Raw genomic sequence first — 16,552 nt, forward strand, 5'->3', positions numbered from 1 at the left:
CCTATTAGGACGTACCCAAGGTCTGTGGCTTCTCTGCATTCTGTCCTGATGAGATGCAGCTTTTCTCATGTTTGTGCTGTTGGTGAAACCCACCCATCTAATGCTGCTTTAAGGACCTACACTAAAGGCTTCTTCTCTGTTGTCTACTTCTGTTCTTTCTGGAAGGGAGCAGTTCTGACCTACAACTATCCTGATCTTAGAGCTCTAACCTCAGGATCACCTCCTGCCCCCACCTTCCCTAAGCTGCATTCATTTTCATAACACCTTCACTGATCCTTCAGTTCCATGGTAGGACTTAGTTACCCTGTGAATCTTAGAAATTTTCATCACCTCCCCCGAAGTATCACCGTTTGCAACCAGTTCTCTTATTACTGTACCTGCTTTCCGAACTTCCTTAAGTGTCCCTGAAGTTTAATCAGTAATGATGACACTTGTTGGGCTGTGACTCAGGGAACGTTAAGAAGGTAGAAGTGGCTCTAACAGCTGGTGTCAACCAAACTTTTAAATTAAATTATTTTAGAATTATTTTTAATATACTCTACAGCATGAGTTCTAAACCAAGGGTAGGGACTTCCCTGGTGCTCCAGTGGTTAAGCCTCTGCGCTTCCATGAGGGGCTCGGTTTCAGTTCCTGGTGTGGAGCTAACATCCCACATAACCTGCAGCCAAAATATTCTTTAAAAAATTATACTAAACCAAGGGTGAGGAGCTTCCCTGGTGGTCCAGTGGTTGAGACTTTGCCTTCCAATGCAGGGGGTGAGGGTTCAGTGCCTGGTTGGGGAGCTAGGATCCCACATGTCTCATGGTCAAGAAACCAAAATATAGGGCAGAGACAATATTGTAAATTCTGTAAAGACTAAAAAAATGGTCCACATACAAATAAATAAATAAGTAAACCAAGGGTAATCTTCCCTTTACTCTCCCCAGGGCCATTTGACAGTGTCTAGTCTAGTCAAGGCTATGGTTTTTCCTGTGGTCATGTATGGATGTGAGAGTTGGACTGTGAAGAATGCTGAGCGCCGAAGAATTGATGCTTTTGAACTGTGGTGTTGGAGAAGACTCTTGAGAGTCCCTTGGACTGCAAGGAGATCCAACCAGTCCATTCTGAAGATTAGCCTGGGATTTCTTTGGAAGGAATGATGCTAAAGCTGAAACTCCAGTACTTTGGCCACGTCATGCGAAGAGTTGACTCATTGGAAAAGACTCTGGTGCTGGGAGGGATTGGGGGCAGGAGGAGAAGGGGACAACCGAGGATGAGATGGCTGGATGGCATCACTGGCTCGATGGACGTGAGTCTGAGTGAACTCCGGGAGATGATGATGGACAGGGAGGCCTGGCGTGCTGCGATTCATGGAGTCACAAAGAGGTGGACACTGAGCGACTGAACTGAATTGAACTGTTTTCACAACTAGGGGAGTGCTACTGGCCTGGTGAGGGTAGAGGCCAGGAATGCTGCTAAACACTCCAATGCGCAGAACAACTGTACCCCCCATAACAAGGAATTTGCCATCTAAAATGGCAGTAGTGCTGAGGTTGAGAAACTTGGCTCTATAGACCCTCATGTCATGAATATTCCTCCATCAGTGAGGCAGAATGGTTGGGGCTGTGGAACAGGGCATGCAGGACCCCCTGGGGGGCTATGCATAGACCATTCCTGTATCATCATCCTGGCAGGGTGGCTGCTAGGGAGGTGATGCTGTTGGAGATGGAAGATGGGGAGAAATGAAGTAGATTAAGGAAAAACTAGAGAGGAACAAAGTCCAGGTACTTGGGAGAATAGAGGAAAGCTTATCCGGATGCCTTTGAACTTGGCACTTGACTATGAATAACACTTTCATGCTACAGAAATGCAGGATAGCTTGCTTATTTTCAGATATTCCCAATGTAAAAGGTGGTAGATAGTTGCAATCATGGCCCCGAGTGAGTCATGCCATCCTGTTTACACCTGTCTGCAGTGTGATTTTTGCCATTCCTCTGTTCAAGAGGTGGTGTCTCTTTTCACCCCATGAATCTGGGCTGGCCTTGTCACTTTCCTTGACCTGAAGAATTTGGAGGGAGTGATGTTGTGTGACCTCTGGGGCCACTCAGCTTTGGCTTTCTCCCTCCAGGAACATTTCTACCATTATGCGAGGACTCCCCTCCTGATAAAGCCCCTTTGAGGAAAAGGCCTAGGCATCCAGTGTCCCAGCCCAGCCCAGCCCCTGCCAAAATTCCAGCTCATTCCATCTCTGTTAGTGAACACAGATGAATCAGTGTATCCACCCAGCCAACCCATAGCATAGTGAGAAACAACAAATCGTGGCTATTTTAAGCCATTTCTCTTTGAGGTGGTTTGCTACATAGCAATAGATAATTGGACATTGTGTATGAGTGACTTCGTTTGGATGTTGTTAGAAGTTGTGGATAATATTTTGGTGTTAGAACGCATGCGAATGTGCCAAGTTGCTTCAGTCGTGTCCAGCTCTGTGCGACCCTGTGGACTGTAGCCCACCAGGCTGCTCTGTCCATGGGGTTCTCCCGGCAAGAATACTGGAGTGGGTTGCCATGCCCTCCTCCAGGGGATCTTCCCCACCCAGGGACTGAGCGGCGCCTCTCGTGTCTTCTACACTGGCAGGCAGACTCTTTACCACGGGCACCACCTGGGAAGCCCTTGAGTTAGAATATGTGTGTAAATATCAGATCATAGTTAAAAGAGTTCTTCCTCCTTTGCACTTGCAGCACTTCTCGGAGCTTCTGGATGAGTTTTCCCAGAACGTCTTGGGCCAGCTCCTGAACGACCCTTTCCTCTCAGAGAAGAGCGTGTCGATGGAGGTGGAGCCGTCCCCAACGTCCCCGGCGCCCCTCATCCAGGCTGAGCACAGCTACTCCCTATGTGAGGAGCCTCGGGCCCAGTCGCCATTCACCCACATCACCGCCAGCGACAGCTTCAATGACGGTAAACCCAGAGCAGGGGAAGCAGCTGGGACCTTGGCATCTTTGACCTTGACCTTGAGGGTGCAGATTGTGTGTTACAGTATCATCAGCACCCCCTTCAGCCACATACCTGCTGTGTGTGGCCTGTGCTTGGGCCCTGGGGAAATGCAAAGAGGCACAGAATGTAGCTCTGCCTGAGACTGTGTGCTCTGGGAATTTGTTAGAACTGAATGGTACTAATTGCTCTCTTTGACCCTGTGGACTGGGCAGCAAAGCTTCCTTTTACACATCAGCCTGCCCTTTCTGGTTGATAATTCCAGTACATCCACCATTTCAAGAGGTCATGCCATGTTTTGTTTTTGTTTTTTTTTTTCTGAGAAAGAATTTTTATGACCACTCTTCTCCATAAACACTTCTTGGGTATCCTCTTGACCCATTTCCGACATGTTTCCTTAACCCCGTGTATAGGAGATCTTGGCGAACATTCCTAGACTTTCTCGTTGGTTACCCTTTCATGCCCATTATCAAGGCCATTAGCTTGGTATGTGTTGAGAATTTAGTTTTCCTGGTCTTGGAAATGTTCACATGTTTTGACCATTACTCCACAGGCCTTTAATTAGTATAGGCTCTATGAAACTTTTAAAATTGAATTTTCTATGTTTGTTTTCCTAGAAGTATAACCATCTGTTTTAGTATCTTGAGTAAGTTTTGAAAACTCTATCCCCTAATGCTAGTTTGGCATATGCTCTCTTCTCCCAAGAGAATGGTCCCTAACTTGATGTCCTCTGGCTTGACCTAGATGTCCCCTCTCCTCCTATATGACTGTATGCTAAGTTGCTTCAGTTGTGTCCAACTCTGTGTGACCCCATAGACAGCAGCCCACCAGGCTCCCCCGTCCCTGGAATTCTCCAGGCAAGAACACTGGAGTGGGTTGCCATTTCCTTCTCCAATGCATGAAAGTGGAAAGTGAAAGTGAAAGTGAAGTCGCTCAGTCATGTCTGACTCTTCGTGACCCCATGGACTGCAGCCTATAAGACTCCTCCGTCCATGGGATTTTCCACGCAAGAGTACTGGAGTGGGGTGCCATCGCCTTCTCCAGTATGACTGTATACATGACAGCATCTTGTGAACTGACTACCTAACAGGACAGGATGCCTCCTGCTTCCTTGGGTTAAAGGCACATGCCTGTGTCCACTTCACAAATAGGCCATTAGCTTTGTGGGGGAATCCCGTCTCCAGTTGGGGTTCTTAGATCTATCACATGCTTGCATGTTTTTGCAAGCTCAGTTGTGTCTGACTCTTTCGACCCCCAGGCTGTAACCAGCCAGCCTCCTCTGTCCATTAAATTTTCCCAGCAAGACTACTGGACTAGGTCGCTATTTCCTCCTCCAGGGGATCTTCCTGAGCCAGGAATTGAACCCACAACTGCTGTATCTACTGCATTAGCAGGCAGATTCTTTACCATTGATCCACCTGGGAATCCCTCTTAGATCTACTGTGCTATGTGTGTGATACCCAGGTTTCCCGTATTGCAGATGGATTCTTTTACCGACTGAGCCACCAGGGAAGCCCAACGATACTGGAGTGGGTAGTCTATCCCTTCTCCAGGGGATCTTCCCAACCCAGGAATCAAACCAGGGTCTCCTGCATTACAGGCACATTCTTTACCAGTTGAGCTGCCAGGGGAGCTCCTTAGATCTACTGCTGCTGCTGCTGCTAAGTTGCTTCAGTTGTGTCCGACTCTGTGCAACCCCATAGACGGCAGCTCACTAGGCTCCTCTGTCCCTGGGATTCTCCAGGCAAGAATACTGGAGTGAGTTGCCATTTCCTTCTCCAATGCATCAAAGTGAAAAGTGAAAGGGAAGTCGCTCTGACCTCTAAAAGAACCAACTCTGGGATCAGTAAAACATTGTATCTTGGGACAGAGAATGCTGCAGGTTTTTTTCTTTCTCAGGCTTATTCTTCTTTTGATTAGAGGTCTACCCACAAACAGCCCAGGAACTTTGGCCTTCTGTCCTCAGAGAAGGGAGGGTCCCAAATCTGTGGGTGACTTCTTTCCTGACTGGACCCTTTGGAGCCCTAAGTGTATTCTCAGATTTCTCCTGACAAGAGGTTAGGTGCATGATGACCTCATCCTTCTTCTCTGTAGTTTGTCTACTTTCCCTGCTTCGACAAGGGAACAGGGTGAGGGGAAGTCCCCTGGGAGGGAAGGGAGGAAATACAGCTGAAATAATTCGAGGCTGTGGAGTTGTTCTGAGGGTAACATGAGATGATGAGTTTAAAGAACCTGGGGCAGTGCCCACCACATAGCATTTCAGTGAATCAGTGTTTCTTCCTTCTCTCCTCACCTCCTCTTTCTTCCTCTGTTGCTGCAGAGTTGTTATTGTTCGTTTTCCTGATCCCCTTCTTTTCCTCCTGCTTCTCCTCATTTTAGTCTTTCTTCTCCCCTCCCCTGCTCTCCATCTTTTTTCCCCTTTCAGTTTCTTATTAAATCATTTCCAGGAATGACCTCTGTTCAAATTCAGGGATATGGTCTCTGTTATGACTATATACCCTTCATTTTATTATAACATGGAGAACAACTATAGGGAGTCAGCCCTTTTCTGCATTTTAGCTTAGATAAACTCTTGCAGTCCCTGCCTTAATTGCTTTTTTTTTTTTAAGTGGACTCTAGCACTAGATGGGAGATTGGACTAAATGACCTTTAAGATTTCTCCCAGTGCTGAGGTTCTGTGTGGGTGTGATGTCTGTTTAACATTTGTAACTGCCTTTGTATATGGTTTTCCCATACTTTCTCTCTCTCTCTTTAATATTCTTTTTGATATGGACTATTTTTAAAGTCTTTATTGAAATTGTTACAATAATGTTTCTGTTTTATATTTTGGTGTTTTTGGCTGTGAGGCATGTGGGACCCTAGTTCTGCAATCAGGGATCAAACCCACATTCCCTACATTGGAAGGTGAAGTCTTAAACACTGGACTACCGGGGAAGACACTACCCATATTCTCTTTACTGGTTTGCCTCTGGTATTCCTATAGCTCCTTTGATGCCTCTATTTCAAGCCCGAATTCCCTTTGTGGAAGTCATTTCTAATACCTCTTATATAGTTATCTACTGCTGTGTAACAGATCTCCCCAAATTTGTGGCTTAAACTAGTAATAATCATTTATTACCTCTCATGATTTCTGTGGATCAAGAATTCAGGACTTGCTCATGTACGTGGTTCTGGCTGTTGACTGAAAAAAAACACACAACTTAAAAGTTGAGAATTATGTTTTATTTGGTGGACTTTCTGAGGACTGAAGCCTGGGATGCAGCTTCTCAGATAGCTCTGAGGTTCTGTTCCAAAGCAGTAAGGGAGAAGCCAGGTTATATAGGAGTTTTAGCAACAAAAACCAGGTAGTCAGAACATCCAAAGATTACTGTTAATTAAAGAAAAACCAGACAAATCAAGTTAGTGAATTTAGCATTTTTCTCTGTTTGGGGAAGATTTAAGAGTCTGGACTCATTGAAATCATTCCTCTGATATGAACCTTAATTATCTAAGGCCAGTAACTTCTTTCCCATCCTGAGTTCCGTCATGGCTCACTGTGTCCTCAGATGGTAGAAAGTACTGGAGCCCTGTGGGGATTCTTTTATAAGGCATTCATTTCATTACAGAGGGCTTCACCCTCATGACCTAATTATCTCCCCAAGGCTCCACCTCCTATGACCATTACTTTGGGCATTAGAATTTCAGCATGTGAATTCTGGGAGGACACAAACATTCAAAGCGTAGCAGAAGGCAAGTTGACATTTTAACTAGGATAGACAGGGAAGGCCTTTCTTTGAAGGTAGCATTTGAGCAAAGATCAGCAGATGAGGAAAAGAACTAGGTGTATGTGTAAGAGGCTTCTAGGCAGAGGGAGTGGCCCTGTGTTAGGGGTGCGATAACAACACAGCAAACCTCTGTTGTATTCAGTTATCATCTGTGGAGCCAGTCATCCATGCAGCAACCTTGGTTCTAGAATATGCAGACTAGAGCTGGCCTAAACAGTCTGGGCAACTTTCCCCTTCAAATCCGTGTTTGCTGAGCACTTACCATGTGTTCTAGATACTTGTGAGACAATGATAGTAAAATGGTGTGTACTGAGTCACTTCAGTCATGTCCGTCTCTTTGCAACCCTATGGAGCCCGCCTGGCTCCTCTGTCCATGAGATCCTGCAGGCAAGAATTCTGAAGTGGGTTGCCGTTTCCTACTCCAGGGGATCTTTCCCACCCAGGGATCGAACTCACGTCTCTTTGTTTCTCCTGCATTGGCAGGTGAATTCTTTACCACTAGCACCACCTGGGAAACCCAGTAAAACTTAGATTCTTACCTCAAAGTAGCTCATAGGGAAGATACCATGTACCCCAACACTTGATCAGACTGAATATGAGCAGTGTCCTGAGAGGAAACTGTAGTATCTTGGAGGAGAGAGAGCAGGCCCAGTGATGATCACAGGAAAAGTTGCAGGAACGAGGCAGAATTTCATGTGAGCCCTTACGTGTTGAGTAGAGTTGAAACGGTGGTGATGGTTGGAGGGAAGCAGATAGTGGACACAGGGCTGGGATACTGATTCTTCTAACACAAGACCCTGCGTGAAATGATTGCCAAGCAGGTTTCCAAAAGTTCAGGATCCCTTCCTCTTCCTGATAACACTTTTTTTATTTTTTTTTTTAGCTTTTTAATGCTTATCAGTATACATGTAGCATAAAGAAACCACCTATACTTATAGTTTAGCATGGGGAGAAATGATCAATCTTTTTCAGGAAGCTTTCTTATTAGACCAAAGCACACAACTTTCAGCTTCCCCATCTGGCCCCTCCTATTTAGAGGTGCTATAGTGCCAAACACAAGGAACGTTCCCTGCCATATCAGTCAACAAAAGGTGTTGTGGTCGTCAGCCGGACTATGCCCCCTAAGGAGGTTCAGGATGGAAAAAAGCAGGATGTTGGCCCTAAATAGTTAAGGTGCATATCAGAGGAATGACTTCAATGAGCCCAAACTCTTGCATCTTCCCATATAAAGAAAAGTGCTGAATTCATTTACTTCAGGTGTCTGGGTTTCTTTAATTCACAGTAATCTTTTGATGTTCTGACTACCTGGTTTTTGTTGCAAAAAATTCCTCTACATCCTGACTTATCCCTCACCTCTTTGGAGCAGTCCCTCAGAGCTGTCTGAGAGGCTGTCTTCTGGACCTAAGGCCTCAGAAATCCACCGAATAAAATAAATTTCTCAACTTTTAGGCTGCCTTTTTTTTTTTTTGGACCACACTGTAATAGGCTGTGCTGGTAATTTGCTGAGAATAGGTACAGTGGGTCAGATATATTTTGCAAAGAGTTTCTGATCCACAGTTCATCTTAAGTATCAGTTTTTCTCTGAGTAAAGGCTTCCTATGCTAGCAAAAACCCTTTTGTATGCAGGGAATAATGAGTGTGAATAGTAACTGTTTGGAGTACGTGAAATCGGAGGTAGGCAGTGTGCATGAAGGAGCTGGGGAACTTGCTGAGGAAAGCATTGTGCAGGTCTTGGCTTCAATTGTTTTTCTGAGTTTTGTGTGGATAGGCAAATGTTTGGGAACAGAACGATTTGATTCATTTGAATCCCAGTTGGCATCTGCCTTAGGGAGGATTAATTCACAAAGATCCCTCTGGAGTCTGTGTTCTGTTAAGCAGATTGCTTTCCTGATCCAGGAGGATGATATTTCTTTAGGAGATGCATAAATAGGCAGCACTTTAAACATTACTGTTTGCATTAAATTTAATATTCTTCATCATTTGCACTGTCTAAAGAGCCTAAAGCCCGGAACTAGGAATCCTTGTTTCTAGTGATGGTTAGTATTTCATTGTACCTCGCAAAGTCAATGATTCCAATCTTCTTGTCCAGTTTTAAAGATTAAAAGGAATTCTTCTGTAAATGCTTCTGAGCTTGAAACAAAGTGATAAGCTAAACAGTTCAAATGAGACTTTCAGTTTATTAGGATTTTTCTTTCTTCCTCCCTATTCCCTTCTCTCTTTCTCTCTCCTACCATCATCCTTCTTTCTTTCTCTGTTTTCTCCCTACTAACTTTATTTTCCCTCTTCCTCCCTCCTCGAACCCTGAGCAACTATATTGGGCAAATGTAGGTGCTCTTGTCGTACATTTTGGTGTTTGTCTATCATGTTCTTCAGATGGACGGTGGACCCACCCCTAAAATTGTGTGCAGAATTTGGGGCTGACAACATTTTGTCAGTTTTTCTGCTGGGGACATTTATAACTTTTTTTTTTTTAGATCCTCAACAGAGCCTGTGACCAAAAAAAGGTTGAGAAACACTAGTCTAAGATTACATAGGAGTCTTCTGTCTTCGGGGCTGAATTTGACTGTGGACTCCTCTGAAACACTTGAACTAAAGAACTTCACATGGTTCGGCAACCACAGGAGCCAGTCCTAGGAATGTGGGCTCAGCCTTTTAAACCGCCAGAGAGACATCCTGCTTTCAGCTTGTCCGTTTCTGCCCAGGATTAAGGCTGCTAAGCAGGGTTTTCTGTTCTTTTTTTTTAAAAGGTGAAGACTTTATAAAGAGATAAGCAGAAGTACCCAAGTAGATTGAGGAATGAAAAGCTTATATTTAAATGACCAAGTCTTGCTCCTTACCAGCTGGAGGGTATCTTCATGAGTTAGTCTATTTTGTTCATGTTCCTTTGTAATTGGGGTGCTAGGTACTTTTTTTTTTTTACTTTTGTTCCTTAATTTCTGTCTTCTTCCTAATGAGGAAACCTCTTGCTGGATGAAGGCTGTTCAGAGAGAGCTAGACATGGCCCCTGTCCTCCAAGATGGTATAAGAAACAAGTTAGAAAATATACAAAATATGAACAGACTCAGAGTAGAATATACTCATCCAGAAGTGATCTGTTGGCCCCAGGCACAAGTCAAGGTAACTTTATTTAGGGTGGAATAAAGAACTGTAACTGTGACTCTTCCAGTTCTACAGACAGTGGGACCAGAACATGAAAAATAATCATCTTCCTTCTGGCTGGCCTGGTTAGGCTTCTAGAGTCAGCAGGGCAAGGAGTGACCAGGTGCACTGGCTTAGTATGGATATCTTAAATTTATGGTGTTGTTTCACAGGTGTCTGTGAAAACAATAGTCTGGGAGCTAAAGATGAACAGATGCCTGATGGAAGGCGGAGACTCGGCAGTTGATGAGAAACAGGGCCTTAGTAAAGTGGAGTGGTGTTTTTTCAGAGACTTGAAGAAGAAAAATGATGGCTGATGATGCCAGAGCAGGGAAGGTATGCTTAATATAGCAGTCCAGGGAGAAATGGAAAAGTGTATGCCATGCAGGACAAAGAAAAAATGGATTTTGAAAGGATTCGATGAAACCCAGAGCCGGACTACATCGGGTATGCTGAGTAAAGGGTAGAGATGAGTCATGGGTGACTTAGGTTTTCTGTTTGCAGTGGTGAAGACATCTTGATGTTGAAATGTTCCAAGGCCTTGGGACCTGGGAAAGAAAGTCCCAGAGAGATGACAAAGAGCTTTGTTTTCATCACATTTGATTAGAGCTGCTGACAAGAGCATGGGTCTAAGCCGTCTTAGAGGGCGTAGATTCTAGGGTTAAAAAAATTCAGACATATCTGTCATTTACCTACGGGAAGTAGCTGGGTCCCCTGGCAAGGATAAGCTACAGAAAGAACCTGATGTGTTTGGTGTGGACAAGTAGAGGAACAGTCTTCTTTTCAGAGTCTGAAACCTGGACTAGTGATGTACGTTTTTTCGCTCATCATCCATTTGAGATGACCTTTTATTTTCTTTTTCTAACTAGTATGGAAAATACCCCCTCAACTTTTTAAAAGAGAAATAATGACTTCTTTGTTTGCTTGGTCATTGAAATGTTAGACTAGTATAAGAAAGCAATATTTATAGCTCAGTTCAATCACTCAGTTGTGTCTGACTGTTTGGAACCTCATGGATGGCAGCATGCCAGGCTTCCCTGTCCATCACCAACTCCTGGAGCTTGCTTAGACTCAACATCCATTGAGTTGGTGATGCCATCCCACCATCTCATCCTCTGACATCCCCTTCTGCTCCTGCCTTCAGTTTTTATCAGCATCAGGGTCTGTTCCAATGAGTCAGTTCTTTATCAGGTGGCCAAAGTATTGGAGCTTCAGCTTCAGCATCAGTCCTTGCAATGAATATTCAGGACTGATTTCCTTTAGGATGGACTGGTTGGATCTCCTTGCAGTCCAAGGGACTCTCAAGAGTCTTCTCCAACACCACAATTCAAAAGTATCAGTTCTTCATCCTTCTGTATGGTCCAACTCTCATATCCATGCATGACTACTGGAAAAACCATAGCCTTGACTAGACAGACCTTTTGTCAGTAAGGGGATGTCAGTAATGGGGATGACAGTAATGTCTCTACTTTTTAATATGCTGTCTAAGTTGGTCATAGCTTTTTTTCCAAGCAGCAAGTGTCTTAATTTCATGGCTGGAGTCACCATCTACAGTGATTTTGGAGCCCAAGAAAATAAAATCTGTCACTGTTTCCACTGTTTCCCCATCTATTTGCCATGAAGTGATGGGACCAGATGCCATGATCTTCATTTTCTGAATGTTGAGTTCTAAGCCAGTGTTTTCACTCTCCTCTTTCACTTTTATCAAGAGGCTCTTTAGTTCCTCTTTGCTTTCTGCCATTAGGGTAGTGTCATCTGCATATCTGAAGTTATTGATATTTTTCCTGGCAATCTTGATTACAGCTTGTGCTTCATCTGGCCTGGCATTTTGCATGATGTACTCTGCATATAAGTTAAATAAGCAGAGTGACAATATATAGCCTAGATGTACTCCTTTCCCAATTTGGAACCAGCCTGTTGTTCCATGTCTAGTTCTAACTGTTGCTTCTTGACCTGCATACAGATTTCTCAGGAGACAGGTAAGGTGGTCTGGTATTTCTATCTCTTTAAGAATTCTCCACAGTTTGTTGTGATCCACAGAGTCAAAGGCTTTGGCATGTCGGTAAAGCAGAAATAGATATTTTTTCTGGAACTCTCTTGCTTTTTCTACGGTCCAGCAGATGTTGGCAATTTGATCTCCAGTTCCTCTACCTTTTCTAAATCCAGCTTGAACATCTGGAAGTTCTCGGTTCATATACTGTTGAAGACTCACTTGGAGAATTTTGAGGTTTACTTTGCTAGCATGTGAAATGAGTGCAATTGTGTGGTAGTTTGAACATTCTTTGGCATTGCCTTGCTATCTAGCATTAAACTTGGGAGAGACCCTGATGCTGAGAAAGATTGAGGGCAAGAGGAAAAGGGGTAGACAGAAGATGAGACGGTTGGATGGCATCACTGACTCAATGGACATGAGTTTGAGCGAAATCCAGGAGATGGTGAAGGACAGGAAAGCCTGGCGTGCTGTAGTTCATGGGGTCGCAAAGAGTCAGACATGACTGAGCAACTGAAGAACAACAACAAAGCATTAAACTTACTCTGTTTACAAGTAAGAGTCATAATTTTGGTGAAGAAAAGTGTACACATGAGGGTTTTGTTTTTTTTTTTTGCATGTGTACACTAAGTAAATCTTTTTAAATCAGTCATTCGCTCCACAGATATTTGTTAATGCATACTCTAAACACAGTTTCCTATGGGAGGACCTGAGATACCAAATGCAGACCACAGATAGAACTTAGCAGTTCATCTCTGGGATCAATTTGCTTGAATTAGAATCCGGGTTCTGCCACTTCCTAATGGTGTGATTTTGAGCAAGTGGCTCAACTCTTGTCTTTCTTTCCTGATCTTTAAAATGGAAATAATATTCATAATACTCAACCTTGTACTATTGTTGTAGGGATTAAGTTAATATATATTATACATTTAAAACAGTGCCTGGCAATTAGTAAGCACTAAATAAATATTAGCTCTTGTCATTATTGCTTTGCTCTTGTTATTATTGCTTTATGCCAATTGCCACATAATTCAGTACATAATTTACCAACTGACCACAATATTAACAACCAGAATAAGTGAAAGAGATTGTAAACATAGGCACAGAAAGAACACGAAATCAGGAAGGTAAACATGAAGAACGGGGCCTGGCACACAGCTCTCAAAACATTTGAGCTGTTAAATTGGAATACTTCACCTTAGCAACAGTGGATTAGGAGTCCATATAAATGAGGGTGAGAAGTATAGAAAGAACCGATATTGCACTTTTTTTTAGTGGCTAATTATGGGTTCAAAATAACGTTAATTGAAGAATACTCACTTTTGGCAGAGATGTTTCATCATTGATCTCTTGAAAAGCAATATCCCACGGGCTGTGGGACTGGTTGGCCTGGGTGTGCGACCCTGGTTGGCCATATTCCAGCTAGGGGCCGTATGCCAGCTGGAGGCTGTATATCAGCTGGGTAACGTAGGTTGAGGGGTTTAATCTTAGTATCCTTGTCTATAAAATGAGAACAACCATAGAGCTTGCCTTCCAGAGTCACTCTCAGGGTTAAATTAATTGTTATATATCTAAAGCACTTAGAACAATGTTTAATACGTAGTAAACACTCCTAGTTAAGTGTTCACTGTTTTCAACACTTCCCCATACAACTCACACTGGAGGTGATTTCATTGTCCAGGCACTCAGGGTGGGACCTTGGGCAGGCTGGCGTCTACCTTCTGTCTGAACAGTGAGCTCCAGCTTAGTATGACTCTTTGATACATTCACCTGCTTTCCTCCCCTCTCCTGGCCTCCAGAACCCAGCCTTGGAGTTTTCCCTTAAGAGATGTTTAGGCCAAAAATCGGTCAAGATTTGCCAATTCTGTTGAAGAAATTCACAGGGCAAATGGTGAAGTATGAAATACTGAAGGATTTAGACGAGGCATACTTATTTAATTCACAAAAATTTCCTTTTTACTTTAGACATATAAATAGCTAATGGGTGCATATGTGTATATCATATAAGTGTTATTGCCCTATGTAATTTCTCTTTTTAAGAGTACAGACATATGATATAGATATATGTATATCTGTGTATGTGCATATATAGATACATATGTATTATTTATATATATATAATGACACACACATATATATATATATAACTCATATATATCACATAAAGATACTTTCTACTCTCAATTTAATCTCTTCTTTCCCCCTCCCAGGAATCAGTTTCTAGTCAGTGCAGTTATTTATGGAAGTGGTTGAGGACCTGCATTTTGGTGTTGCATCTATGTTGGCTCTAGTTTGTGGGCTTTTTAGCTGCTGTCTTGATAATCTCAGCATGTAGCCCCAGTGCTCACAGCTGCTCCATTTCGTCCTTGGATGTGAAGGACTGGTCATCATGAGACAGCGGCTTGGTTTTGTTTTCTTGCTGACAGCTAAATGGTGATGCCCAGGAAATCCGCCAGTCGAGTTGGACCTCTGATAGCAAGCTGTTTAAATAAAATTAGAATATATGTCGGTTGTGCTTCTTACTCTCCGCAGTGCACTACTGGCCTTATTGGGTCATGTTTTCCTTCTTTTTTCCTTTTTTTTCTGGCTGTGCTGCATGGCATGTGGGATCTTAGTTCCCTAGCCAGGGATTGAACCAATGCCCCCTGCAGTGGAAGATCAGGGTCTTAGCCATTGGCTGGCCAGGAAAGACCCGGGTGATGTTTTCCTCCTGAAAGGAAACTTAAAAAGCGTATAGATATAGTTTAGGGAAAAAACATTTTTTTAATCAAGATCCGAGCTTCAGAAGTTTTACAAATTGGAGCATGTATAGAGTGTGTACTGACTCTTATTTTTGTACTTTTATCAATAACTCAGCCATCTAAGTTCTAAGCTATGGTGCTCTGCCGATCTTTTGCCAGTGAAATAAGGCTGTGAAAGTAAGGTCATATGGAAAAAGTGTAACGCGTTTTCTACTGATTCCCTTTCACTTTATCTTCTGTCATACCTCAGAGGTTATATTTGTCATTTTGTTTTCTCAGATTTATTTCCATTGGCAGACAGAGTACAAGCTAACACCTAGTAGTTCAGAATGAAAGCTCCTTTTTTCTAATTTCAACTGCTGCTGGAATGTTGGTCTCAGCAACTTCTTACTGGCTGACCTTCTTCACCTGAAGCCATTTATTTTATGATTTAACTGGTAGATCGAATCAATCTACAAATATTTATTGATATGGTTTACAGTTGGTGGTTTAGAGGAATTATTATGGGAATGTGGTTCAGCTATTGTGTTGCCGTAGGTTCTGATGTGATGGATTTAATTTCTTGTATATATTGATACTTTCAGCTGTGTTATATCAGCCAGCTATATTCCTGAAAAACAAACCACTCCTAAACTCATCAGCTTTTTTTTTTTTAATTTTTATTGGAGTATGGTTGTTTTACAATGTTATGTTAGTTTCTACTGTACAACAATTAAATCAGCTATAGGTATACATGTATCTCCTCTTTTTATGGATTTCCTTCCCATTTAGGTCACCACAGAGCACTGTAAACAATCCCTTGCGCTACACAGTTGGTTCTCATTAGTGATTTATTTTATATATTGGTGGCTCAGATGGTAAAGAATCCACCTGCAATGCAGGAGACCTGGGTTCAATCCCTGGGTCAGGAAGATTCCCTGGAGGAGGTCATGGCAACCCACTCCAGTATTCTTGCCTAGAGAATCCCCATGGACAGGGGAGCCTGGCGGGTTGCAAGTCCATGGGGTCACAAAGAGCTGGACAGCACTGAGTGGCTAAATACCCAGCACACACATCAACAGTGTATATATGTCAATCTCCCAAGTCATGACACTCCTCTTTCTCTTTGGTATCCATACATTTGTTCTCTCCATCTATATCTCTATCTAAACTCATTAGCTTTGACAACAGTCATTTATTATTGTAGTTCACACATTTGTGCCTTGACTGGAGGTTGGCTCATTTCGGTGGGGTTAGGGGCAGTGACTTGTTTTACTGGTTTCAGCTAGATTCACTCACATGTCTAAGGCTGAGAGTTGGCTGATCTTGGCCAAGCCTATCTGGGGACAACTCTGTTTTATGTGTCTGTCCTCCTGGGATCGGTAGATTGTCCTAGCACATCCTTCGCACTGTGATGGCAAAGGCACAAACGTGTGAGTTCAGTTGTGCATTTCAAGACTGTACTTGCGTTAGGAAGCGCATATCCTGTTAACCAGAGCAAGTCAGGTGGTCAATCCCAGGATAGGAAATAGTCCCCAGTGGGAAGATAAAGGCACAAATGAAGAACTGTGGAGCCAATTACGTGATTTATAACATATGTTAAGGTGCTCATTGACTCTATGTTGAGGGACTCTGAACGGGCCCCTTGACCCACTAAGGCTTCTAGTAATTACTGTTTTGAGGTATAAAGTAGAGCAGCCAGAAGCAGGCCATTTCCATGTGCAGTCATCCTGGGATGATAATATTCCCTGTATAGGAAATTTAGAAATAGTATGAAATTGTGGGGAAAAAATTGCTCATGTTCCGAGTTATTCTCCAGAGATCATTCTGTCACTTTCCTTATTAATAGTGCACACATTTATATCTTTTTTTTCTTAATACTCTATCATGAATCTTTGCCTTGTTATTAAAAAGGCTTTAACATGTAACATTTCTGGCTGCATAATATTTCCATTGTATGAGTACACCCTAAT

At 43.0% G+C, this 16,552-nt stretch overlaps 1 protein-coding gene across 1 annotated transcript in view; it reads left to right on the forward strand.

The window, feature by feature from the left end:
• CREB3L2 (cAMP responsive element binding protein 3 like 2) overlaps positions 1-16,552 on the forward strand; it is a 129,683-nt gene that overhangs the window by 72,981 nt on the left and 40,150 nt on the right. Inside the window, exon 2 of the mRNA XM_005679511.3 lies at positions 2,718-2,934. Within this exon, the coding sequence (XP_005679568.2) occupies positions 2,718-2,934 (217 nt within the window). The remainder of the gene's footprint in view (positions 1-2,717; positions 2,935-16,552) is intronic.

Source organism: Capra hircus, chromosome 4 (genome assembly GCF_001704415.2).
Source record: "Capra hircus breed San Clemente chromosome 4, ASM170441v1, whole genome shotgun sequence".
NCBI lineage: Eukaryota > Metazoa > Chordata > Mammalia > Artiodactyla > Bovidae > Capra > Capra hircus.